The following is a 26,908-nucleotide window of genomic DNA, read 5'->3' on the forward strand; positions in this document are numbered from 1 at the left end:
GATGACAAATTCTGTTATGTATATTTAAACCACAATTAAACATTTTTTTTAAAAAAGGGAAATAAAACTTTTGCCATTTTCCCCATACCTCATAAGTCTTATAACCAGGGGGTCCTAATATGATTGCTAACACTGGAATAATATGGAATAGTCAAAAAGAAAAAATTTCTAACTGAACTTCTTAATCAAATGGAAAACTTCTAGGTGAAGTATTAGGCAAATTATTTCTTTAGATCATAAGTCATATTTCTTTAAATTTCTCTCTGACATAAAAAATAGATAAAATTCAACAGGCAACAAAGGAAATAGACCACACTAAAACAAACAAACAACATTTAAAATCTGCATAACACACACTGGAACTTGGGTATCTATCAATAAAATAGGATGCCTTCCCTTGCAGGGAAGCCTGAAGCATCACTGCTTTAACACTTCCTCACTCTCCGGAATTTACTGAGAGAAACACTTTTCCCTTCACATGGAGGAGTAGAGAACCCTGCTCCCTGAAAATGGCCTGGGAATTTCCCCTGAGTTTTAAAAATAAATCAAGCCCAGTGTATACATGTTTTGTGGCCAACGGTCTTTTCCCACATATATCTGTGACTTTTCAGACATACCAAAGTACTTGTTAACTATGAAGTGACGGATAAATGGTGGTACTGTCACGGTTTCATTATTTCCAGATTGTGTATTCTCACTACAACAGCTATTCTATTCCAATAAAATGGTTGGACAGTGGAAAGCTGACTATAAAAATGATCTAAGATTCATACAATAAGATATGGAATTTTCTTCACAAGTATTCACTGTGTACCAAAAGCTCCTTCCTAGGAGAGATGCACTGATTCTAACTAGGTAAGGCTTTTCAAAGTAAACTAAAATTTCTATAATATACTTTGTAAAATTAAACCTGACAAAGGTCATTATTTCAACCACAAAGAATAATGTTTTTTCATTTGGACTTAACATAAACTAGAAGACACTTACTACACAGAGCAATGTTGGCAGAATTTTTTTTTTTAAAGATTTTATTTTCAAGTAATCTGTACACCCAACGTGGGGCTCGACCTCACAACCCTGAGGTCAAGAGCTGCATGCTCCACTGACTGAGCCAGCCAGGTGCCCTGGCAGAATTTCTTCCAATGCTATATAATACAGTGTTTTAATGGCTTACGTCTTTTAATATCAAGATCACAACCCAAAGAATTATAATGTTGCCCATAAATTACTCCCCTATAAAAGCTACAGGCATCCTGAGTATGAGAGCTGCAGCTCCCTCCTTATATGGCTTGCTGCAATGATACCGAGACCTAAATGGAACACTCACCCCAGTTGCCAGTTCCTCACATTGCTGCTTTTTGGATGCTAAGTCCTGAGCAGCCATCTCCAAGTCATATTGCATAAGTTCATGTTTCCTGCATACAGCCCTAGGGATGAAAAAAGTGCTGCCATTTAATTTTTGTGCCTTCTTTTAACATATCAAAAAAATTTTTCAGGGGACGAGGGGAAGCATTCACAATGTCTTACTAGGCTCAGAACTTGTGTACACAGAATTTTCAAGTTTAAAATGTAGTAGCCCAATATTAAAAATTAAATCTAGCAGAACATAAGCATAAAAATTTTACATATACTTAACAAAAAAGGTCGTTTTTTAGATATCTGCAACATTTTTTTCAATAAACACACCATTATCACATACATTAACAACAAAATCTTTTGTATAACATAGAAACTAATGGTGGAATCTCACAAAGCAACTGAATATTCTTTAAAAAGATTTCTCAAAATTTTCTTTTTTTATACAGAAATGTCTTAGTTTTGAGGTGCCTAGGTGGCTCAGTTGGTTAAGCATCCAACTCTTGATTTTGGCTCAGGTCATGATCTCAGGGTCGTGAGACTGAGCCCCATGTTGGGCTCTGTGCTCAGCGGGGAGCCTGCTTTAGATTCTCTCCTTCCTCTGCCCGCACCCCCCCCACCCCGCTTGCACACACGCGCTCTCTCTCAAATAAATCTTAAAAAAAAAAAAGAAATGTCTTAGTTTTTATCATAAAAGTAATCCACACTTAGTGTAAAAAAAAAAAAAAAATGCTAATACAGGAATGCACAAAATAAAAAAAGTTTCATGAATTCTTTCTTTTGCCTAACTCCACTATCCAGACACAATCCATATTAATAGATGGTGCATATTCGGCCAGACCTTAGCTAGGCACTTACAAATACACATATGCACATGCCTCAAGTGATTCTACATCTCATCTTACTTAACTATATACCATGGACATACCAATATACATTAATCTTTTCTACAGTGTTTAAGAACTATACAGAATTCGGGGCGCCTGGGTGGCTCAGATGGTTAAGCGTCTGCCTTCGGCTCGGGTCATGATCTCAGGGTCCTGGGATCGAGTCCCGCATCGGGCTCCCTGCTCCTTGGGAGCCTGCTTCTCCCTCTGCCTCTCTCTCTCTGTCTCTAATGAATAAATAAATAAAATCTTAAAAAAAAAAAAAAAAAAAGAACTATACAGAATTCCACTGTATTCAGCAACTTTCTTTTACTTTGTAACGTGACCTTGGTGAAACTCCTGCCTACTCAAAGTCTTAAAAGGAACAAGGCTAACAATGTGCGGATGTTTTCATACCAGTTACTGAACAACTAAAGGAAAATTGGTGCTGTGTTTACTAACAGAAGTCTTATACTGCTTTTAAAAGTGACAGGAAAATAACCAAAAGTGGCTATGACCAAAAGACACCTATTCCAGGAAAATGATTCATTTTTTAAAATTGGACAGAAAAAGTATACTAATTTCTTCTTAATTAAATAGAACTATATACCAGAGAATTCTGTTCGGCTCTGTAGGAGATACCATAAAAACAGAAGACAAAGTGCTGATATTAAGAACTTATACAACCTTACTAAGAAGATAAGCAGATGTGTAAAGAATTACAGAATAAAAATGGCAACATATTGCCTAGTGACAGGTCTACATACACTCAATCTGTATTTTGCATCCAATCTTCAAACTGAAAAAAGTAGAAAGAATAACATACAAACAGATCTGAGGTTAGAGACTGATGAGTTTTATCAATATTATGTTTCAAGAACAGGACTTGTCTTAAATGTCTATGCCTAGCACTCTGCAACACAGAGGATTACAACGAGACCTCATTCAATACCTGGGGGATGAATTCATTTAAAAATCACCTTACTGTCTTTACTTTCTGGAAACGTATGAGGAGAGTGGTGACCAGCCACAGGGCTGCATCTGGAACACTTATTATACTTACCGCAATGCTTCTGCATAAAACAGATATTCCTTTAACTGATCTGCATAATGTTCTTCATCTTCTAAAATATCATCAATAGAAGATGCATACCTGTTTAAAAAACATTGCACACAAACTTTTATCACGATACAAAGTATTAATGATCAAAAGAAGTGCTATTTGTTACCCGTCAATAACAAAAGTAAATACACAAAGTTGAGAATAAGCATTCAGAAACACTTATAGCAATTTTTAATTACCAGGAAAATTTTATTGAACTTTACCAAAATGTTTCAATCAGCAATGGCTTGGAAATAAAAAACAAACAAAAAAAGGTCCTTCTTACAGGTAGCTTAAGAAGCCCCGTAAGACTATAATATATTTTGTTCAAAGATACTCTATGAAAGGGCTACAAAATCTGTAGAAAAAATAAGAGTTTAGTATAATTGGTGCTCAAATGTTCCTGGCAACAACTCCATACAGTAATGCTTAAAAGCTACAAAAGGAAAAACAGCGTAAATAAGATTACAAAAAACTTTAGAAGCCTTATTTCATACTAATTCTCAATAGCAACCTGTGCTTTGATCTGGACAAGCCCCTCATTGTGTTGTCATTCTCATTCCTGCACCTCAGTCCTTCCTTGTACAGAAATGTGACCACTCTCTACACTGCTTCTCCAAATCCTACAAACACATATCTCAGCACCTCTAGGAAATCTTCCCAGACTACTTTAGTCCTTAGTCATCACTCTACTTTTGATCTTTTTTTTTTTTTTTTTTAAGATTTTATTTATTTATTCAAGAGAGAGGGAGAGAGTGCATGAGCAGGGGAGGGGCAGGGGGAGAAGCAGATTCCCTGCTGAGCAGGGAGGACACGGGGCTCAATCCCAGGACCCTGAGATCATTACCTGAGCCAAAGTCAGCCACTTAACCGACTGAGCTACTACCCAGGCGCCCCCACTTCTGATCTTTTATCAACAATTCACAACTTACATTTTATCAAATGTCTCATGTGTTGGTTTTATTTCTTCAACCACATTATAAATTCCATAAGGACATGGGTTATGTCATGTACTATTTCTGTATGGTATAACAGGCATCCTTTTTTCAAATTAATTCTAACTTCTTGGCATGGGAAAAAAAGAAAAATATATTCTATGTCTCCAGACCTGCTTTATGTAGGCAAGTAAACAAAAGTACTGAAGTTGTAAAAATAAATAAATAAACCTACATTAAGATTCACTGAAAAGCTATGTGCTTATAGGATTTACAAAACAGGCAAAGTCCATATTCTGTAATTACAAACTCATATTTGCATGGAATTTCTTCTATGTGACCGAAAAAAGTCTTGAGAATCACTGTTAAGAGTAGGAAAAACTGCCTTTAATTCATAAATCTATGATTCTGAAAGAGTTAATGTTAAGGAAACAAAAAAGAGGAGCCATAGGTGGGGTGTCTGGGTGGCTCAGTCATTAAGCATCTGCCTTTGGCTCAGGTCATGATCCCAGGGTCCTGGGATCGAGCCCCCACATCCGTCTCCCTGCTCCGCAGGAAGCCTGCTTCTCCCTTTCCCACTCCCCCTGCTTGTGTTCCCTCTCTTGCTGTGTCATTCTCTGTCAAATAAATAAATAAAATCTTAAAAAAAAAAAAAAGAGGAACCACAGGGCTGGTGGCCTGAAGACAGGAAACAGTGAACAGATAAAAGGCACATCCTTGGGTAGAAAAATGTAAGTGGTGACGATTTTTAGATATCAGTACTGAAATTAATTTTATTTAATGCTTTAAATAAATCAACTGAAGGGATAATCTTAAATTCCTGAAAATGCTAAATCAACAGAATACAGGAAAACGGCTTAGGGTTAAGCAAATTGGTTGAAAAGTAGCCAGTTAGCTTGAAAATGGCCCAAAGAAATATTTAGATAAAATAAATATTTTTTGTCTTTTTATTACTGAGTTTTAAGAGTTCTTTATATATTGTGGTTGGAAACGTTTACTCCCAGTCAGTGGCTTGCCTCTTCATTATTTTAATGGTGTCTTTTGTGTGTGTGTGGGGGGGTAAATAAACATAACATAAAATTTACCTTTTAATAATTTTTAAGTGTACAGTTAAGTGGCATTAAGTACATTCACAGTGTTGTGCAACCATTAACCACTATCCATCACCAGAATGTCTTCATCTTCTCTAACACTAACTCCCCACATTCCTCCCCACCTCCAACAGTATCTTCTGATAAGCAAAATGTTTAATTTTGATAAAGAACAATTTACCATTTAAAAATTTCTTTTTTCTTTTCATGTTCTCTTTAAGAAATCTTTGCTAATTTGAAGGTTGCAACGATATTCTCATGTGTTTTCTACTAAAAGCTATAATTTTAGCTTTTATACTTAAGTATATGATCCAAATTGCATTAGTTTTTATGTAAGGTATGAGAAATAGCTCAAGGTTAATTTTTTTCCTTGTAGGTAACCAGTTATTCCAGAACCATTTCTTGAGATGTACTATTTAAATGCTGGTCTATCACCACAGATAAAGGGCTGGTATCCAAGATCTATAAAGAACTTCTCAAACTCAACACCCAAAAAACAAATAATCAAGTCAAAAAGTGGGCAGAAGATATGAAAAGACACTTCTCTGAAGAAGACATACAAATGGCTAACAGACACATGAAAAAATGTTCATCATCATTAGCCATCAGGGAAATTCAAATCAAAACCACAATGAGATACCACCTTACACCAGTTAGAATGGCAAAAATGGACAGGGAAAGAAACAACAAATGTTGGAGAGGTTGTGGAGAAAGGGGAACCCTCTTACACTGTTGGTGGGAATGCAAGTTGGTACAGCCACTTTGGAAAACAGTGTGGAGGTTCCTCAAAAATTTAAAAATAGAGCTACCCTATGACCCAGCAATTGCACTACTGGGTATTTACCCCAAAGACATAGATGTAGTGAAAAGAAGGGCCATATGCACCCCAATGTTCATAGCAGCAATGTCCGCAATAGCCAAACTGTGGAAAGAGCCGAGATGCCCTTCAACAGATGAATGGATAAAGAAGATGTGGTCCATATATACAATGGAATATTACTCAGCCATCAGAAAAGATGAATACCCAACTTTTACATCAACATGGATGGGACTGGAGGAGATTATGCTAAGTGAAATAAGTCAAGCAGAGAAAGTCAATTATCATATGGTTTCACTTATTTGTGGAACATAAGGAATAACATGGAGGACATTAGGAGAAGGAAGGGAAAAAGGGGGTGGGGAATTGGAGGGGGAGATGAACCATGAGAGACTATGGACTCTGAGAAACAAACTGAGGGTTCTAGAGAAGAGGGGGGTGGGAGGATGGGTTAGCCTGGTGATGGGTATTAAGGAGGGCACGTATTGCATGGAGCACTGGATGTTATACAAAAACAATGGATCGTGGATCACTACATCAAAAACTAATGATGTATTGTATGGTGACTAACATAACATAATAAAATTAAAATAAAATTAAAAAATAAATAAATAAATGCTGGTCTATTTCTGAGCTTTATTCTGTTCCACTGATCTGTTTACCATTATGTCAATACCTATCTTGATAACTGTATCTTTATAGTAAGTCTTGAAATCAGGTAATATATTCCAGGTTTGTTCTTTCTCAAGACTGTTTTGGCTAGGTCCTTTGAATTTCCATATAAGTTTTAGAATTAGTATACCAATTTCTATTAAAAAGTTACCAGAATTTTGATTGGGACTGCAGTTTGGGAGGAATGGACATATTAACACTACTGAGTCTTCCAATCCACGAGCACATACATTTATTCTCCCCATTTATTTAGGTCTTCAAAGTTTTCTCTCAGTATATAAAGTCTTCAGTGTAGAAGTATTTCACATTTTTCATTAAATTAATCTGTAATATTTTGTTTTGATGCTATTATAAAAAGTATTGTTTTTCGATTTTTATTTTCCAATTGTTGCTAGTATATAAAAACACTTTCTTTTTTATATATTTATCTTATATTCCGCATCCTTGTTAAATTCAGCTATTAGTTCTGTAATATTTTTGGCTGATTCTTTATGATTTTCCATGTAAAAGATCCTGTTAACTACAGAAAAAGATAGTTTTAATTCTTCCTTTCTAAGAGTGATGCCTCTTATTTGATTTTCTTGCCTGACTAGGACTTCTGGTACAATGTTTACTAGAAGTGGTAATAGCATACAACCTTGCCTTATTGCTTGATCTTAGGGAAAAGCATCAATACTTCACTATTAAGTACAATATTATCTATAAGTTTTCAGTATTTCAGTATTAGGTACAATACTAGTTTTAAGTTTTAAATTGAAGAAATTTCTTTTAATTCTAGTTTGATGAGAATTTTTATTTTGAGTGGATGTTGAAAGGTTTTTCTACATGTACAGAAATTAACATGCAGGTTTTCTTCTTTATTCTACTAATATATGAATTGGACTGATTGATTTTTCAATGTTTTAAATTAACCTTCATTCCTGAAATAAACTTGTGTAAGTCAGATCTGGATCCAGAGTATATAATATAAAAGCCAGCAAACTTGATAAAAACAGAAGAATCACTAACATTTCACCACTAGACTTCACCCTGGGTTTTACCTTAACTGCTCTAGGTACTTACACGTCCATATGGTGACCAGCACTCTGCAGTCCGTCCCCCATTTCTTTCTCTATGGCACTCCACTCACTAGGGAGAAAAAGATAAAACCAAACACACCATGAATTAGATATAGAATTTTTTTTAAAGATTTTATTTATTTATTTGACAGAGAGAGACACAGCAAGAAAAGGAACACAAGCGGGGGGGAGTGGGAGAGGGAGAAGCAGGCTTCCCACTGAGCAGGGAGCCCAATGCGGGGCTCGATCCTAGAACCCCGGGATCATGACCTGAGCCGAAGGCAGACACTTAACCGACTGAGCCACCCAGGCGCCCCTAGATATGGAATATTTTCAAATGGGATATTTTATAAGGTTTTCTTTCCAGCTACCTTTTAAACAATGTAGTATCTGTATTTGGATTTATTTTCTGTGACTCAAATATGCTGCTTTCCCCTTAAGTTTAACAACTAAATGCAAGTGAAAGCTTTAAATTGTTAGTTCAAAAGTTGCTACCTGACACTGCTAAGTGCAAAGTAAGTATCACACAAAACAGCTTCTGCTTACAGACAACTTTCTCAGCTATGCTGCTATTTAAGTCAATTGTGGAGCTTTAGAAACTACGGATGCTAGCCCTGCTCTTGATCTACTTATTCAGAATCTCTGGGGTAGAGCTGAGATATGTATACTTTCTAAAGCTCCATGGATGATTCTGATGAACACATTTAAGCTAACAAAAAAAGACAACTGTACAGAAACATTAGGTACACAGTAAAGCTTCAATAATTGCACTAAAGTTGATGAGAAAGTCTATAGAACCGCAGATCACTGTTTTGTCATTTCTTTTTTTTTAAAAAAAGATTTATTTTATTATTTTTAAGTAATCTCTATACCAAACATGGGGCTTGAACTCAGAACCCGCGATCAAGAGTCACATAATCTACTGACTGAGCCAGCCAGGCGCCCTTTGTTGTCATTTCTACAAAATGCTTCTCATAGAAATTCCTTTTTATGGCAGTTAATTATGTATATTATAGTAAACTGAAAAAATAAATCTGCAATCCCAAATACCAAGAGATGACATAATTTGATACATTTCCTTCCAGTCTTTTTATTTACTCATTTTAACGTGGCTGAGATCATATGGTATACGCAATTTTGTATCATGCTTTTTTTCCAGTGTTTTCCCGTGTTATTAAAACAATTTATTCTAAGCATTGTTTCATATGGCAACTCAGTTGTTTTTAAACCATTTTCCTGGCCATTCAGGTTATTTGTAATTTTTCTCCTACGTAAAGAATGCATAAGCCTCTTCAACTGCACCATATCATAAAAGAAAAAATTTTAAAACACTATTATTTTGTTAATATGTAGTTTCTATACATATTTTTATGTTGTTGAAATACCAGATTATATGCTTATAGTATTAGAAGAAAGAAAATCTCACATGATTTTTAATATTGTCAAAGCAAAACAAACATATAAATCACCTATGCAACACTATGGTTATGATTAAATAACAAAACAGGTAAGGCTCCCTCTAATAATTTTCCTTCCTTATATGTTTGTAACTACTCTCAAGATAGTAATAGCAAGTTAACCTTTTTTTTACTAAAGCCACATTTATAATGCCTACAGGACAATTCTGCTTTTACATACCTCAGTCACCTCATATTCAATATATCCAAAGCCCTGTTCTTCACATGAAAAAGGAACCTAAGGGTTTTGGCAGATGACAAATATAACTAGCCAAAAATGAAATGCAGCAATCACAGTTAATGTAACTGTAGGTCATGTTACCAGAATTTACGCCACGGGGCATCTGGGTGGCTCAGTCAGTTAAGCATCTGACTCTTGATTTTGGCTCAGGTCATGATCTCAGGGTTGTGAGATTGAGCCTTGTGTGGGACTCCATGCTGGGCATGGAGCCTGCTTAAGATTCTCTCTCTTCCTTTTCCTCTGCCCCTCTCCTTGCCCCAGCCTCTCCCCCCTTCTAAGAAAAAAAAAAAAAAAAGAATTAATGGATAGTCCAGATCAACTGTCTATTGGATATCCCAAAAATACTTCATCCATCTCATTAATCTTTGAGCACCTTACTATGTGCCACCAACTCAAGGCCAACATAACCAAATTTAATTCCTTTGTTTACCAAACAAGACTAAAAACTAGGTCAAGGAAGGTAGGACTCACACTTTATCACCTATGTATGCCTATTAAGCAGTTTAGAGCCTGATAAACACATGGTATTTATAGCTTGCAGGTAAAATGAAAAAATGAACCAATAAGTGAATTAATAAATGTGAGGAGGGAAACAGGTACTGGATTCTATGTACCAGCACAAGACCTCAAGACCTATAGTCTTAGCCTTCTGCTACTCAAATTGTGGTCTACCAACAGCATCACCTAGAATTTCATTAGAAATGCAGGACCACAGGGACGCCTGGGTGGCTCAGCCAGTTGTCTGCCTTTGGCTCAGGCCATGATCTCAGAATCCTGGGATCAAGTCCCACATCAGGCTCCTTGCTCAGCGGGGAGCCTGCTTCTCCCTCTGCCTGTGCTCCCCCTGCTTGTGCTCTCTCTCTGACAAATAAATAAATAAAATCTTAAAAAGAAAGAAAGAAATACAGGATCACAGAACCCATTCCAGATCTACTGTATCAAAATATTCATTTTACACACCTCTGTCACCTCAAATTCAATATATAGAGTTCTCCAGGAGATCTGTATGCCCATTAAAATGCAAGCAGCACTACTAAACAAAAGGTTCTAACCTGGGGTCCAAGGATATGTCTAGGATTGGAAATAGAAAATGCTAACCAGTTTATAGGGGAGAGGAGGAACCATTAACATACAAGGAACTATTAAAGGGTAGTTGACTTAACATCAACATTGTAAGAGGAATAATTGAATCTTAAAGTACTTAATGGGTGGGTAAATTGTCACAGATGAAACAGATCAAAAAGGGTCTTGGATCCTTTGTAGAATCTGAGGAAAACTATGGACCTTTTCCCTAAGAAGGAAAAAAAATCACAAACAAAATTTGGCATGTAATTTCAGAAAGTTCTGACAACCTGAAGTCCATCTATGAACTACAGGGGCACGTGGCTGGTTCAGTCAGTAGAGCACGTAACTCTTGATCTCAGGGTTCTAGTCCGAGCCCCACATTGGGTGTAGAGATTATTTAATATTTTTAAGGGGTGGCTCAGTCAGTTAAGCACCCAACTCGTGATATCAGCTCAGGTCTTGATCTCAGGGTCGTGAGTTCAAGCCCCACACTGGGCTCCACTTAAAAAAAAAAAAAAAAAAAAAAGCTGATGAAGCAGCTTTGTATTTCTTCCCCTCTCAAATTTCAAACCAAAAATAAAAACAAAGTAAGCTTTTTTCCAATTAAGTGGCACTCATCTTGAATTTTTTCATTACTCTTTTAGGTCAGCAGTACTCAAAAGATAAAAAAACACTCCCCCACCAACTGGCACTACTCAGCGATCCTCACTCACATTCCTAATTAATACCCTTAACAGTGCCTCTCAAACTGGGATACTTCGTAACGGATATTTGAAGCCATATGATAAACACGGCACACTTCTTCTGAAGAATGACTTTTACTTTTACATTTGAGGGGGAAGAAAGTTTTATATATATATATTTAAACAACCGTAGATGTTTTACAGAATAAAATGCAAATTTTGCATGTACATCAAGAACTCAAGCTTTCAAAGAGACTGCACTTGCCACAGCGCCTTCCAGCCAATCCCCGGTGGAGCTGCTAAGGGGAAGTAAAGGCGGGTGCCCTGTAACTTGTGCCACCAAGTTCAAGACTTCCCTGCATTTGAGATAGACTGCCCTATATCACTCCCCTCAAGCTTCCTAACCAAAGAAATCACCTGACTTGTTCTCAGCAGAGACACTTGCTTCACTGAGACAGAGACTGACTAACGTTGCCTCCTACAATTTACCACTCCTCTGCTTTAAGACAGCTCTGTATCTTCTCTGTCTTCTCTCCCATCCACCCTTTCATCCCTGTTCCCCTACACAAAACAAAACAGACTCTGTTTCTCCCCTTCAAGAATAACCTCAGGGACTTCCTTAAAAGGCTAACCAGTAACTTGCTGTCTTCCCTTCCTTAATATTTTCTTCTCATTCCTAGGACTACTGCAATAACATCATACCACTCAAACCAAACTGCTCTCCAAACTACCACCAAAGATTTACTTACCCGTTTCCCCTTTTCATCAGACTCAATTCCCCTACAGTGTAACTCCAACTTCTTGAAGTGTTCCCTTCACTTGCTTGACATTGTACACTCCCAGTTCTTCACCAATTTTCTAGTATCTCCCTCACTGGTTCTTTTTCTTTGCCTGATCCCCTTTTTAAAGATTTTTTAAAAATAAATTTTACACCCAATGTGGGGCTCAAACTCACAACCCCGAGATCAAAAGTTGCATGTTCTACCAACTGAGTCAGCCAGGGGCCCCTTTGCCTGATCCTTGAACACAGGAGGTATTTCCCAAGGTTTGGCCCTGAGTCTCTCACAGACTTACTCTAACCCTTTGACATTATCACCTAACCCTACATTTTCAAAAATCACTCTATTAGGATTCATCCTTTATACACAAATCATATTCTCACCAGCCTCTTAAACTGCTGATCCAAATTTCCAATTGCTTAACAGAAATCTTTAATTCAAGTGCAATCTATCCAAAACAGAACCCTTTCACTCATCCCTCAAACCTGCTATTTCTCCTACATTGTCTATCGCAACCTTTCTAGTCATTCAACTGCTTACAAGTTAAATCTTGGTAACCTAGCACCTACCATGGTAGCAGAAGTTCAGCAAATGTACCTATTAGCAACCACTCTGGTTCAGGTTCTTCATCACCTGCTTAAATTACCTCAACCACCTCTGGTCTCCCTGGCTCACTTTTCATAAAATATTTTAGGAACGCCTGGGTGACTCAGTCGGTTAAGTGCCTGCCTTCGGCTCAGGTCATGTCCTAGGCCCTGCGATGAAGTCCCACATCGGGCTCTCTGCTCCGTGGGGAGCCTGCTTCTCCCTCTGCCTCTGTCTCTCATGTATAAATAAATAAAATCTTTAAAAAAAAATATTTTAGATGTAAAGTGGTTTTCTATTAATTTATTGAGTTGGCAAAAAGACCAAACTTTAGAATATTTCATCACAAGAAATTAATGCAAATAATTTTCTTGAAATTTGATTCAACCAAGTGACCTTTTATCTACATGTTTCTCAAATTAATACAAGTCCATTTACTTATTATAATAAATGTGCTACCTTCAGGAGTGTCTGATTTATGTTAATTTTCTTTCTTTTTTTTTTAAACATTTTATTTATTTGACAGAGAGAGCAGGAGACCACAGGCAGGGGGGGTGGCAGTGGGACAGGGAGAAGCAGGCTCCCCGCTGAGCAGGGAGCCTGATGTGGGGCTCGATCCCAGGACCCTGGGATCATGACCTGAGCTGAAGGCAGTCGCTTAACCGACTGAGCCACCCAGATGTCCCTTAAGGTTTTATTTTTAAGTAATCTCTACACCAAACACAGGGCTTGAACTTACAACCCCAAGATCAAGAACCACATGCTCTACTGACCGAGCCAGCCAGGCACCCTGGTGTTAATTTTCAAATGAGGATATTCCCAAGCTTAACTCGAGTTCAACTCTGGGAATATTTTAAAAATCAGGGCTGATGCATGTGAATAAATCTAAATGCAACTGTAGATAAGTCAAACGTAACGAAAGAGACTTCAGAAAGGTGATTACTATTTGCCTTTATTCCCATTATACTATTCCTTCATGTTTAGCCATATATTCCTGTTTACATTCTTACAATATCAATATACTTCTCTTCATGAAAAAATGTCTCTTCAACAAATGTGTTGGGAAAACTGGACAGACCACTTTCTTTCACCACACACAAAAATAAACTCAAAATGGATTAGGGGCACCCGGGTGGCTCAGTCGGTTAAGCGGCTGCCTTCGGCTCAGGTCACGATCCCAGGGTCCTGGGATCAAGCCCTGCATCTGGCTCCCTGCTCAGCAGAGGGCCTGCTTCTCCTTCTCCCTCTGCCTGCTGCTCTGCCTACTTGTGCTCTCTATCTCTCTGTCAAATAAATAAATAAAATCTTTAAAAAAAAAAAAAAAAGGATTAAAGACCTAAATGTGAGACCTGAAACCATAAAAATCCTTGAAGAGAGCACCGGCAGTAATCTGATATTGCCATAGCAACATTTTTTCTATATGTTTCCAGAGGCAAGGAAATAAAAGCAAAAATAAACTATTGGGACTACATCACAATAAAAAGTTTCTGCACAGCAAAGGAAACAATCAGCAAAACTAAAAGGCAACCTTCAGAATGGGAGAAGATATTTGCAAATGACATATCTGATAAAGGGTTAGTATCTAAATAAAGAACTGATACAACTCAATACACAAAAAACAAATAATCCAATTTAAAAATGGGCAGAAGACATGAATAGATATTTCTCCAAAGAAGACATACAGATGGCTGGCAGACATATGAAAAGATGTTCAACAACACGCATCATCAGAGAAACACAAATCAAAACTAAAATGAGATATCACCTCACACGAGTCAGAATGGCTAAAATCAAAAACACAAGAAACAGCAAGTGTTGGCTGAGGATGTGGAGAAAGCAAAACCCTCTGGCACTGTTGGTGGGAATACAAACTGGTACAGCCACTCTGGAAAACTACGGAGGTTCCTCAAAAAATTAAAAATAGAAATACCCTGGGGCGCCTGGGTGGCTCAGTCGTTAAGTGTCTGCCTTCGGCTCAGGTCATGATCCCAGGGTCCTGGGATTGAGCCCCGCATCGGGCTCCCTGCTCCGCGGGAAGCCTGCTTCTCCCTCTCCCACTCCCCCTGCTTGTGTTCCCTCTCTCACTGTGTTTCTCTATCTCAAATAAATAAATAAAATCTTTAAAGAAAAAAAAATAGAAATACCCTATGATCCAGCAATCATACTACTTGAGTATTTACCCCCCAAAAATACAAAAACACTAAATCAAAGGGATACATGCACCCCCATGTACTGAAACATTATTTACAATAGCAAAACTATGGAAGCAGCCCAAGTGTACGTCAACTGAAGAATGGATAAAGAAGATGTGGTATATGTATACAATGGAGTATTATTTGGCCATAAAAAAGAATGAAATCTTGCCATTTGCAACAACATGGATAGAGCTACAGAGTACAATGCTAAATAAGTCAGTCAAAGAAAGACAAATACCATATGATCTCACTCATATGTGGAATTTAAGAAACAAAACAAATGAGCAAAAGAAAACAAAAAAGACAAGAGACAAACCAAGAAACAGGCTCTTAACTATAGAGAACAAACTGATGGTTACCAGAGGGGCAACTGGTGGGGGGATGAGTTAAACAGATGATGGGGATTAAAGAGTACATTTATCATGATGAAAAAAATAAAAAAATTAAAAATGTCATATAATCCTGATATCATCCCAACCTGCATTTAGTTTCAATGTATTGATCAACCAAAGGCTTATGGATAATATGCTACTCTCACCAGTTAATTAAATATATTTGGCTCCGTATCTTACACCTGACATTCAAATAAATTGCAGATGAATCAAAAATTTATAAAACCACAAAAATATAGAAGGAACGAGAAGTATTTTTTATACTCCATAGTGAATAAAACGTCATTAAGATATACACAAAGGTCAGAGGCTATTGTTTTTGAAAGGAGAAAAATTAATAATTTATATGTAACTGAGTTTAATAAATAGAATATTTCTGTATATCAAAAGCCACCATAAGAAAAGTCAAAATACATAACAAAAGTGGAAAAAAAATTGCAAATCATTTCGCAAAGCCCTAATTCTCCCAAAAGATAAAGAACTCCTGTATATCAATTAAGAAAATTGAAACCAATCAACCCACTGCTTGTCCCTCTCCCTCCCCCTCTTCTCCTTCCCCCACTCGTGCGCTCTCTCAAAAATTTATTTTAAAAAAAGAAACTAATCAGCCCAACAGAAAAAAAAAGGGGCAAAAGATATGTAGATAGATTATGAAATAGGAAAAAAAAAGTCTGTTAACATAAAAAAATGTTTGACTTCATTCATAATTAAAGAAATGCAAATTACAACTACAGTGAGAAACCATTCCTCATCATCAGTCTGGCAAAGACAAAACCTTACTAACATACTGTTGAATAATGGTGTAAGAAGACAGATACTAATACTTTGCTGGTGAGAGGTTAATAGCTTCTATGTAGGGCAATTTGGCAATATCTACCAAAACTACAAATGCTATCTATTATCCTCAAGAGTCAGTAACAACACTTGGAGAACCTGTAGAATTTTATCCTACAAACATACTCATACACATGTGAAATGACATGAACGAGAATATTTATTGCAGCAGTTAGTGAAATAACAGAAGACTAGAAATCATTAACAAGAAGAAATTGGTTAAATAAACTATGATCCTCCTCCTCCTTGATAAAACTCAATACAGTTATTTAATGATAACAATCTATCTTGGAGAGCAGTTCTTAAGTAAAAAAAAAGCAAGGTATAAAACAAGGCAACATAGCAATGTATACAACATGCTCCCTTTCCATGTTAAAAAAAAAAAAAAGAGGGAAAAATGCATGTGTTTGTATGTTAATATATTTATAGTATTACATTTTACAAGAGGGATACATAAGAAACCAAGAAAACTAGTATTAACTGTCTCAGAGAAGGAGACCTGGATGGTTAACAGAGAAGGGAGACATTTCAGTGTAAAAGCATTTATTCCTATTGAATTTTGTGCCATATGATTGGATTACCTATTTAAAAATGTAAAATGAATCATTTTTAAATTAATCCAATCAAAAGGACTTATAATGGAACATTAGCAAGGACATTTTCTTATAAAAAGATTTGGATAACAACTTCTAAGATGTCACAACCAAAATAATACACAGAAAAAAATCACATTATTCAAAAATAACCACAATATGCAAGCACTATACACAAGCAGATATTCTAAATTAATTAACACTAAAATTACTCCAAGACTGAAAAACTCATCTTGTAAAATCCTTCAGAAATTATAAAGTAACACCAAGAAAGAAAAAAAAGAATATCACTAATTCTATAAAACAGTGATTTCTAATGGAATCTTCTTAGGCATTCTGCCAACAAAGCAAAGGGCAGTGGTCACCGCTTCAGAGTAGTTTCATTTTTATCTGCTCAATATATTGGATTTCTTATTTTTTATTGAAAGAAATACTTTTAAAAAAAACTATGAAAACTACTATTATAGGACATCATTTCAAAACAAAACTCTTTGATATTGATATCATTAGGAGCTAGTCATTTGAAAAGATAAAATTGGTAAACCTTTAGCCAGACTCAAGAAAAAAAGAGACTCAAAATCAGAAATTAAGGAGGAGAAATAAAAACCAACACCACACACACAAAAAGAAATCAGTAAGAATAAATTAGTGTAAATCAAAACCACAATGAAGTATCACCTTACGCTTGTCAGAATGGCTAAAATAAAAGACATAAGAAATAACAACAAAAAAACCCAACACCACAGATATAGAAAGAAATTACAAGAGAACATTATGAAAAATTATATATGCCAACAATTGAACAACCTAGAGGAAATGGGTTAAATTCCTAGAAACAGAGCCCTCCAAAACTGAATCAGGAAGAAATAGAAAATTTGAACAGACTGATTACTAGCAATGAAAATGAAACAGTAATTTAAAAAACTGCCAACAAACAAAAGTCCAGGATCAGATGGCTGCACAAGTGAATTCTACCAAACATTTAAGAAAGAGTTAATATGTATTCTCAAACTATCCCAAAAAACAGAAGAAGAGGGAAAACTTCCAAGTTCATTCTACGAGGCCAGCACTGTCCTGATACCAAAACCAGACAGATACTACCAAAACAAAACAAAACTACAGGCCGATATCTCTGATGAACATAAATGCAAAAGCTCTCAATAAAATATTAGCAAACCAAATCCAACAATAAATACATTAAAAGGATCTTTCCCGACAGTCAAGTGGGGTTTATTCTAGCAATGCAAGGGTGGTTCAACACTCACAAATCAATCAACATGATACATCACATTAACAAGAGAAAGAATAAAAACCATACAATCATCTCCTTAAATGCAGAAAAAGCATATGATGAAGTATAACACCCATTCTTGATAAAAACTTTCAACAGAGTGGGTTTAGAAGGAACATACCTCAACATTAATAAAAGGCCATACATGAAAAACCCACAGTTAACATCATACTCAATGCTGAAAAACTGAAACATTTTCCTCTAAGATCAGTAAAGGAACAAGGATGTCAATTCTCACCACTGTTACAGGACTGGAAGTTCTAGCCACAGCCAAGCAGACAAGAAAAAGAAATAAAAGTCATCCAAATTGGTAAGGAAGAAGTAAAACTTTCACTATTTGCAAATGACATGATACTCCATATAGATAACCCTAAAGACTCCACCATAAAACCACTAGAACTGATAAATGAATTCAGTAAAGTTGCAGAACACAAAATTGATATACAGAAAACTACTACATTTCTGTACACTAATAATGCAGCAGAAAGAAAAATTAAGAACCATTTATAACTGCACTAAAAATAATAAAATACCAAGGAGATGAAAGACCTGTCATCTCTGAAAACTATAAGACATTAATGAAAGCAACTGAAGAGGACACAAATAAAAAGACATTCCATATTCATGGACTGAAAGAACCAATATTGTTAAAATGTGCCAAACCACCCAAAGCAATCTAGAGATTTAAATGCAATCCCTAACAAAATACCAAACAGCGGTTTTCATGGAACTAGAACAAATAATCCTAAAATCTGTATGGAACCACAAAAGACCCCGAATAGCCAAAGCAATCTTAAGAAAGAAGAACAAAGCTGGAGGTATCACCACCCCAGATTTCAAGATATACTACAAAGCTGTAGTAATCAAAACAATATGGTATTGGCACAAAAACAGATACACAGATCAATGGAACAGAATAGAAGCCCAGATATAAACACACACTTATATGGTCAATCTACAATAAAGGAGGCAAGAATATACAATGAAAAAAAGAGAGTTTGTTCAACAAATGGTGCTGGGAAAACTGGACAGCTACATGCAAAAGAATGAAAATGGACCACTTTTTTTCACCACCCACAAAAATAAACTCAAAATGGATTAAGGACATAAATGCGAGACCTGAAACCATTAACTCTTAGAAGAAAATATAGGCAGTAACCTCTTTGACATCAGCCAAAGGAAACATTTTTCTAGATACGTGTCCTCAGGTAAGAGAAACAAAAGCTAAAATAAACTATTGGGACTACACCAAAATAAAAAGCATTTGTACAGTGAAGGAAACAATCAACAAAATGAACACACAACCTACTGAATGAAAGAAGATATTTGCAAATGATATATCTGATAAGGGGTTAATATCCAAAATATATAAAGAACCTATACAAACCAACAGCAAAACCCCACAAATAATCCAACTAAAAATAGGCAAAAGAAGCAAATAGACATTTTTTCCAAAGAAGACATACAGATGGACAACAGACACATGAGAAGATTCTCAACATCACTAATCATCAGGGAAATGCAAATCGAAACCACAATGAGGTATTACCTCACATCTGTCAAAATGGCTAGAATCAAAACGACAAGAGGTAACAAGTGTTGGTGAGGATGTGGAGAAAAAGGAATCCTCCTGCACTGTCGGTGGGGGTGCAACCCCTACGGAAAACAGCACTGAAGTTCCTCAAAAATTAAAAACAGTATTACCATATGATCCAGTAATTCCACTACTAGGAATTTACCCAAATTTTCTTTACCCAAAGAAAACAAAAACACTAATTCGGAAAGATATATGCACCCCTATGAATGTTGCAACATTATGTATAATAGCCAAGATATGGAAGCAACCCATGTGTCCATCCATAGGTGAATGGATAAGGAAGAGGTGAGCTAGATATGTAAAAATATAAATATATAAATATATATCTAGCTCTCCTCTTCCTTATCCATTGTGTGTGTATACACATACACAATGGAATATTACTCAACCATAAAAAAGAATGAGGGGCGCCTGGGTGGCTCAGTCGTTAAACGTCTGCCTTCGGCTCAGGTCATGATCCCAGGTTCCTGGGATCGAGCCCCACGTCGGGCTCCCTGCTCAGCGGGAAGCCTGCTTCTCCCTCTCCCACTTCCCTGCTTGTGTTCCCTCTCTCACTGTGTCTCTCTGTCAAATAAATAAAATCTTAAAAAAAAAATAAAAAAGAATAAAAAAGAATGAAATCTTGCCATTTGCAACAACATGAATGGACCTAGAGAGTATAACATTAAGTGAAATATGTCAGACAGAGGAAAACAAATACCATATGATTTCACTCATATGTGGAATTTAAGAAACAAAACAAAAAAAGAGAGACAGACAAAAAAAACCCCAGACTCTTAAATACAAAGAACAAACTGGTAGTTGCCAAAAGGGGGTGCGGGACGTGGGAGGAGTGGGAAATGGGTGAAATAGGTGAAGGGGATTAAGAGTACAGTTATCTTGATTAGCACTGAGAAATGTATAGAATTGTTGAATCATTACATTGTACAACTGAAACTAATTTAACACTGTATGTTAAGTACACTTGAATAAAAAATTAATTAATTATGCCATAACATAAAAAACAAATAAATAAAAACTAAACTACATTTCAGACCCATAAATTTTCAAGAATTATAGTTCTCAGGCAAAAAGCTAATTAGAGCTAATCATTTATTTTAAAAGTTTATATAATGCTTACCTGAAAACTCTCCCATAATTCCCATGCACTTTATATACACCATAGAGTCGATCTGCTACTCTCTGGAATAAATTTTTAAAAGAAATTACTATTAGATCAAAGTTATATATAGTTTACTCTTTAAAAAAAGAGAAATTTTATCCTCATTAAAAAAATGCTTAGTACAATAAACTTGGAAAATATGAAAAAGAAAAAACTTAAATTTCCCAAAGTCTCATCATGGGGGGAAAAAAACCTGCTGTCATCATATGTATGTAATTGCTTTTATACACATACACACACACACACACACACACACACACACATAAAAATAAAGAACATATATAAACATGTTTTAATTATTGTTTTAAAATTTCCTATATTAAAAGTGCTAGGGGCACCTGGGTGGCTCAGTTGGTTCAATGTCTGCCTTCAGCTCAGGTCATGATCCCAGAGTCCCAGGATCAACTCCCGCATCAGGCTCCCCACTCAGCGGGGAGTCTGCTTCTCCCTCTGATGCTCTCCCCTCTCATGCTCTCTCTCTCTCTCTCTCTCTCTCTCTCAAATAAATAAATAAATAAATGTTTTTTTAAAAAGTGGTAATATTTTTATCCAGCAGGTTAATATTCCTTTTAATAAATACCACTTTAATTAGTTGCATAAAATTCCATCTAGCAGTGTATAAAATACATAAGCACTCCTTGTTGGATATTTAGCTATCCTTAAGTTTTTTAGTATTACACATAATGTTTTAATAAACATGTCTGAGAATAAAGTTTTTGCTAAATTTCAGATTGTTTCCTTATGATAAAGTCCTCAAAGTGGCATTTATCAGGGGGAAAAATAAACACTTTCAATTTTATTGATTGTTTTATACATAAATGCTGAATACATACAACATACTTCATTGCTACTTTATCACGATAACTCCTTCTAACCAACACGTTAGATATTTTAATAAAAATAGAATTATAATTTAGATCGAGATGAAATATATACTGCCTAGCTATTCACACAAATTTTACAGAAGACAAAACACTACATAAACTCTCCTCCAAAGTGTTAGAACATGAACTGAAGACCAAAAGTAATCCCACATAAAACCCTAAACCCTAAAAAATTTCACAAAAAAATTCTTGGTACAGTTTCTAAATGTAAACCCTGAGGATAAATTATGTCCCTAATTCCTTACTCAAATGCGAATAATCTGAAGAATTAGGCGTTAACCATACAACAAATCCTAACCCTTTCAATACTTTCAGCTTAAAGTGAATGAACCAGCACTAAATACTTGGAGCAGGTGTAAGAGGAACATAAAATGTTTTCCATCTCTCCTTGGCTTGCCCACTAGACTAGGGAGCAGCACCCACAGGACTGCAGCTTGTTTCTGTAAAGTCTTATTAGAACACTCATGTCAGCATTGTCTATGGCTGCTTTCATAGCAGAGCTGAATAGATTTTATAGGGATCATATGGCCCAAAAGGCTGAAAATATTTACTATCTGGCCTTCAGTAAAAGTCTGCCCATCCCTGCACTAGACTCAGGACAAAGCTCATAGTCTTCATTCTGCTTGAAACATTCCAGAGTTGTCCCCAGACCTCTCAACTAATTTCTCTAAGGATGTTATTTCCCAATTATCTTTTGAGTCCTACAGAGAGTGTCAAAGGTTGTTTGCTTTTTTTTTTTAAAGATTTTATTTATTTATTTGACAGAGAGAGAGAGCACAAGTAGGCAGAGTGGCAGGCAGAGGGAGAGGGAGAAGCAGGCTCCTCACTGAGCAGGGAGCCCGATGTGGGACTCAATCCCAGGACCCTGGGATCATGACCTGAGCCAAAGGCAGACACTTAACCGACTGAGCCACCTAGGCGTCCCAGTTGTTTGCTTTTTTTAAAGTTGTTCCATCTTCAAGTAAGTTTGAGAGATAATAAAATTTAACACTTTTCTTTTCCACAGGACTTTTTAGACCTTTAACAACATATACGAATCATGACTATTTAAGAGAGATATGGTTTGCACTAGAAAACATCATACAGAACTGGCATTCCAGAGAATGTAAAATGGAAAATGCCATTCTAGACCACTAACTTTCCTAGATCTTTGTACTTTAAACATCAAACCTCCTCTTGAAAGCTGAGCATTTTATCACCCACTAAGATATTAAGTATGAAAGAGAGGGAGAACACTTTTTAACCACATAAGAACAGAAACTACAAGCAACTTAAGTACAAAATGCAGATCCAAAATAAATGTTCAAAGACAAAGTTTGGGGGTGCCTGGGTGGCTCAGTCAGTTAAGCATCTGCCTTCGGCTCAGGTCATGATCTCAGGGTCCTGGGATCGAGTCCTGAGCTGGGCTCCCCACTCAGCGGGGAGTCTGCTTCTCCCTCTCCTCCTACCCTTCCCCCCCTGCTCATGCTCGCTCTCTCTCAAATAAATAAAATCTTAAAAAAGAAAAAGATAAAGTTTGTAAATCCCAAGGACTTAAAAGCTTATTTCTTTAAAGTATATCACTCCTGGCAGCTGGTACAAAAGGATCTTCTACCATAATAATTAGAACTCTGAAAAATAATTTGACCCACAGAGCATGCCCAAAAGAGGTAAGAGTCTTCCTATACCAAAAAAGTGAGCAACCACAGGAGGAACTACCTACCCATGAACTAGACCACAGACACTCAGCACTCGTTATGAGACCAGTGTTTCTGGTATCAACTATTCATGGAAACAAATGGATCTAGCCAACTAAAACACAAAATGACTTGTACCTAGATCATTAAGCAGTGAAAAAGAAGATGAGGCAAAGAAAAACTATAACCAAAAATTATCATTTCTAGAGAAAAGGAAAAGCAAAAATGGCAGAGAAATAAAACAGAAATGATAAAACCTAAAACCAAATTAATTCATTGGTCATTGGTAATCAAGAATACTGGTGCCAGGGAAAAGGGGCTGTACCCAATGATTTAGTTCCGACTGCTATTCAATTTCCTTTCTATTGAGAAGTCTTTCTTTTTGAAAACTGATCATCTGACAACTGACAGGGAAAGAGTGATACCTAGCAAATTCTATGACAGCAGAAGAAATGTGACAGACTCATCCAATCATTCTACACAGCTCAGAATCATTTGGAACTGTAAGAATGCCTTTTCTAACAAATAATGCAATATACGTTAAGAAAAAAAAAAAGAAGAAGATAGCAGGAGGGGAAGAATGAAGGGGGGGAAATCGGAGGGGGAGATGAACCATGAGAGACGATGGACTCTGAAAAACAAACTGAGGGTTCTAGAGGGGAGAGGGGTGGGAGGATGGGTTAGCCTGGTGATGGGTATTAAAGAGGGCACATTCTGCATGGAGCACTGGGTGTTATGCACAAACAATGAATCATGGAACACTACATCAAAAACTAATGATGTAATATATGGTGATTAACAAAACAATAAACAAATTTTTTAAAAAAAGAATGCCTTTTCTATCCTCACTGAAGTAGTAGCTGATTTAATGCTAAAAAGGACAGTTTCAGGACATTCTATTAGATGATCTTATTTTGAAAATCTAGACATGCATAGTTTTTCTTTTCTTTTGAACTACTTCCTAAGGATTCAAAGATTATGAGATTTAACTATTGATACTTACTGCCACAGTGGTTCCCAAACGAGCTGCATGTAATACTTTATACTGTCACCATCACTAAATATTTCAGAACGCCAGAGATTACCATCCTTAGGACAAACATGTCAAGTAGTATCTTAATAATTATAATTTATAGTATCTGCAAAGTTAAACGTTCCCCCCTCCCTTTTATTTTTTATTTTTTTATTTTTTTAGAAGAGACCCCCTTCCTCTATTTTTTTTTTTAAGATTTTATTTATTTGACAGAGAGAGACACAGCGAGAGAGCGAGAGAGAGAGAGAGAGAGAGAGCACAAGCAGGGGGAGGGGCAGAGGGAGAGGGAGAAACAGGCTTCCCATGGAGCAGGGAACCTGATGCAGCTCCAGCCGAAGGCAGACGCTTAACAACTGAGCCACCCAGGTGCACCTCCCCCCTCCCTTTTAAATTTGATTTCTCCCTAAAGAGGCAGCATATACTGTAGTAGGAAATATGGGATCTGCAGTCAGACAAATGTGAGTTCAAATTCCAGCTCCTTCTTACTTTAGGGTTTGACTTTGGAGATTTATTAAGCCACTTCAAGCCTTGTTATTATATCTTTCAATATGGAAATGACCTTCATCATATAACTTTGTGAGGATTAGATGAGATGACATTTGTTAAGGGTCCTGGCAATAAGGAGGATGACTCAATGAAAATCAGTTTTCTTCTTGCTCAATCTACTTGAATTCATGTCCTCTGTCAATATACCATTTGTAGGTAGTTAAGAGCATGGGCTCTCGAGTCAGGCAAAAGTGGAAATTCTGGCTCCACACATCTATTATAGTGTGGTATCAGACAAATTATTTTTAATTTCATTTAGTACATTTCCTTTGCCTCTGTTCCTAATCTACAAATGAGGACAGTAACAGTACTATCTTTAAAGGGCTATTGTGGGAACTTGATAAGAATATTATATAATACGCTTGAGCACTGGTTGATATACAGATCAATATTATTTTTCCATTGTTATTTGTTTTTCTTTTTAAAGATTTATTTATTTATTTACCTGACAGAGAGAGAGACAGCGAGAGAGGAAACACAAGCAGGGGGAGTGGGAGAGGGAGAAGCAGGCTTCCCGCCGAGCAGGGAGCCCGATGCGGGGCTCGATCCCAGGACCCTGGGATCATGACCTGAGCTGAAGGCAGACACTTAACGACTGGGCCACCCAGGTGCCCCCTTTCCGTTGTTATTTACAAGACAGAAATTATTTCATCTGAGTCTCATAATTCTATGAATAAGGCACCTTCATATAACAAATATTTATTCAGTACCTACTATGTGCCAGGCAGATATTCCCATTTTTTTAGCTCGATTTGTCTGAAGGACCCAATAAATGGCAGAGACACAGTCCAAAGCCAGCTCCTCTCAGTCCAAGGCCACCCACTCTTTCTGGTTGTTCTATTTTGATAAATATTTAACTCTTTAACCAATCTAAAACTTATTTTTTGCCTTTTCTACTTTCAAAAGAATTCTCCTTGATAGAAAAGATAGTCAAATAATTCTGTTTTCCTTCATCTGTTAAGAATTCATCCTCTGGGGGCGCCTGGGTGGCTCAGTCAGTTAAGCGGCTGCCTTCGGCTCAGGTCATGATCCCAGGGTACTGGGATCGAGTCCCACATCGGGCTCCCTGCTCGGTGGAGAGCCTACTTCTCTCTCTCCCTCTGTCTGCCGCTCTGCCTACTTGTGCTCTCTATCTCTGTTAAATAAATAAAAATCTTAAAAAAAAAAAAAAAATTAATCCTCTGTCTCAAAAATAAAATACAATAATTAAATAAAAGAATTCATCCTCTGTCTCAAACAGTGTCTAAGCCTTCTTCTCTTGACATTCTGTCTGTTACAAAAGGCCCTTCCTGTGGTGCGTTGGGACTTTAAGCTTTCATTTTTACTTTTCTGTTACTGTCCATGATTAAATAGCCTTTCTCCCAATTTTAGAAAAATCAAAATTTTAGCTAATCAGAAAGCATCCTGTATTGTTCACTGGCTTTTCTCTCATTTATTCACTCAGAATTTCAATTTGATTCACAGATCAAGTGCTGCCTTTCCTTTCAAGAGCTCAAGCTATCTTTAATGTCATTAAAGTTTCTGAAGCCTGTTTTCATAAAGTTAAGGATGGGGTGCCTGGCTGGCTCAGTCGGTAGAGCATTTGAGTCTTGATGCCACATTGGGTGTAGAGATTACTTAAAATAAAATCGTAGGGATGCCTGGGTCAGTCGGTTAAGTGTCTGCCTTCGGCTCAGGTCATGATCTCAGGATCCTGGGATCGAGCCGCGCGTCAGGCTCCCTGCTCAGCGGGGAGTCTGCTTCTCCCTCTGCCCCTCTCCCCCCTCGTGTGTGCTCTTTCTAATAAAAAAATAAAATCTTTAAATAAATAAATAAATAGAATCTTGAGCAAAAAACAAACAAACAAAAAGCTTGGGATAAATATCTATACCCAGAATTCTCTTACTTATGTATTACAAATTCTTTGATGACGAGGTTGTTTTCTTTAAAGGTTCTTTTCACATATACATTACTAACCAGTTCTCCCTGGTTGGTTATGATTAAATTCAAGAAGCAATT

At 36.6% G+C, this 26,908-nt stretch overlaps 1 protein-coding gene across 4 annotated transcripts in view; it reads right to left on the reverse strand.

Moving 5' to 3' along the window:
* The window catches only part of SNX4 (sorting nexin 4), a 73,586-nt gene that overhangs the window by 9,358 nt on the left and 37,320 nt on the right, over nucleotides 1-26,908 (reverse strand). For all 4 annotated transcript variants that reach the window (XM_078067011.1, XM_078067038.1, XM_078067016.1 and 1 more), the window contains exons 8-11: nucleotides 20,730-20,791; nucleotides 7,902-7,967; nucleotides 3,286-3,375; nucleotides 1,328-1,427 (exon numbers count right to left, since the gene is read on the reverse strand). In XM_078067011.1, coding sequence (XP_077923137.1) covers nucleotides 1,328-1,427; nucleotides 3,286-3,375; nucleotides 7,902-7,967; nucleotides 20,730-20,791 — 318 coding nt within the window. The remainder of the gene's footprint in view (nucleotides 1-1,327; nucleotides 1,428-3,285; nucleotides 3,376-7,901; nucleotides 7,968-20,729; nucleotides 20,792-26,908) is intronic.

The sequence above is a fragment of the Halichoerus grypus genome, chromosome 1 (assembly GCF_964656455.1).
Source record: "Halichoerus grypus chromosome 1, mHalGry1.hap1.1, whole genome shotgun sequence".
NCBI lineage: Eukaryota > Metazoa > Chordata > Mammalia > Carnivora > Phocidae > Halichoerus > Halichoerus grypus.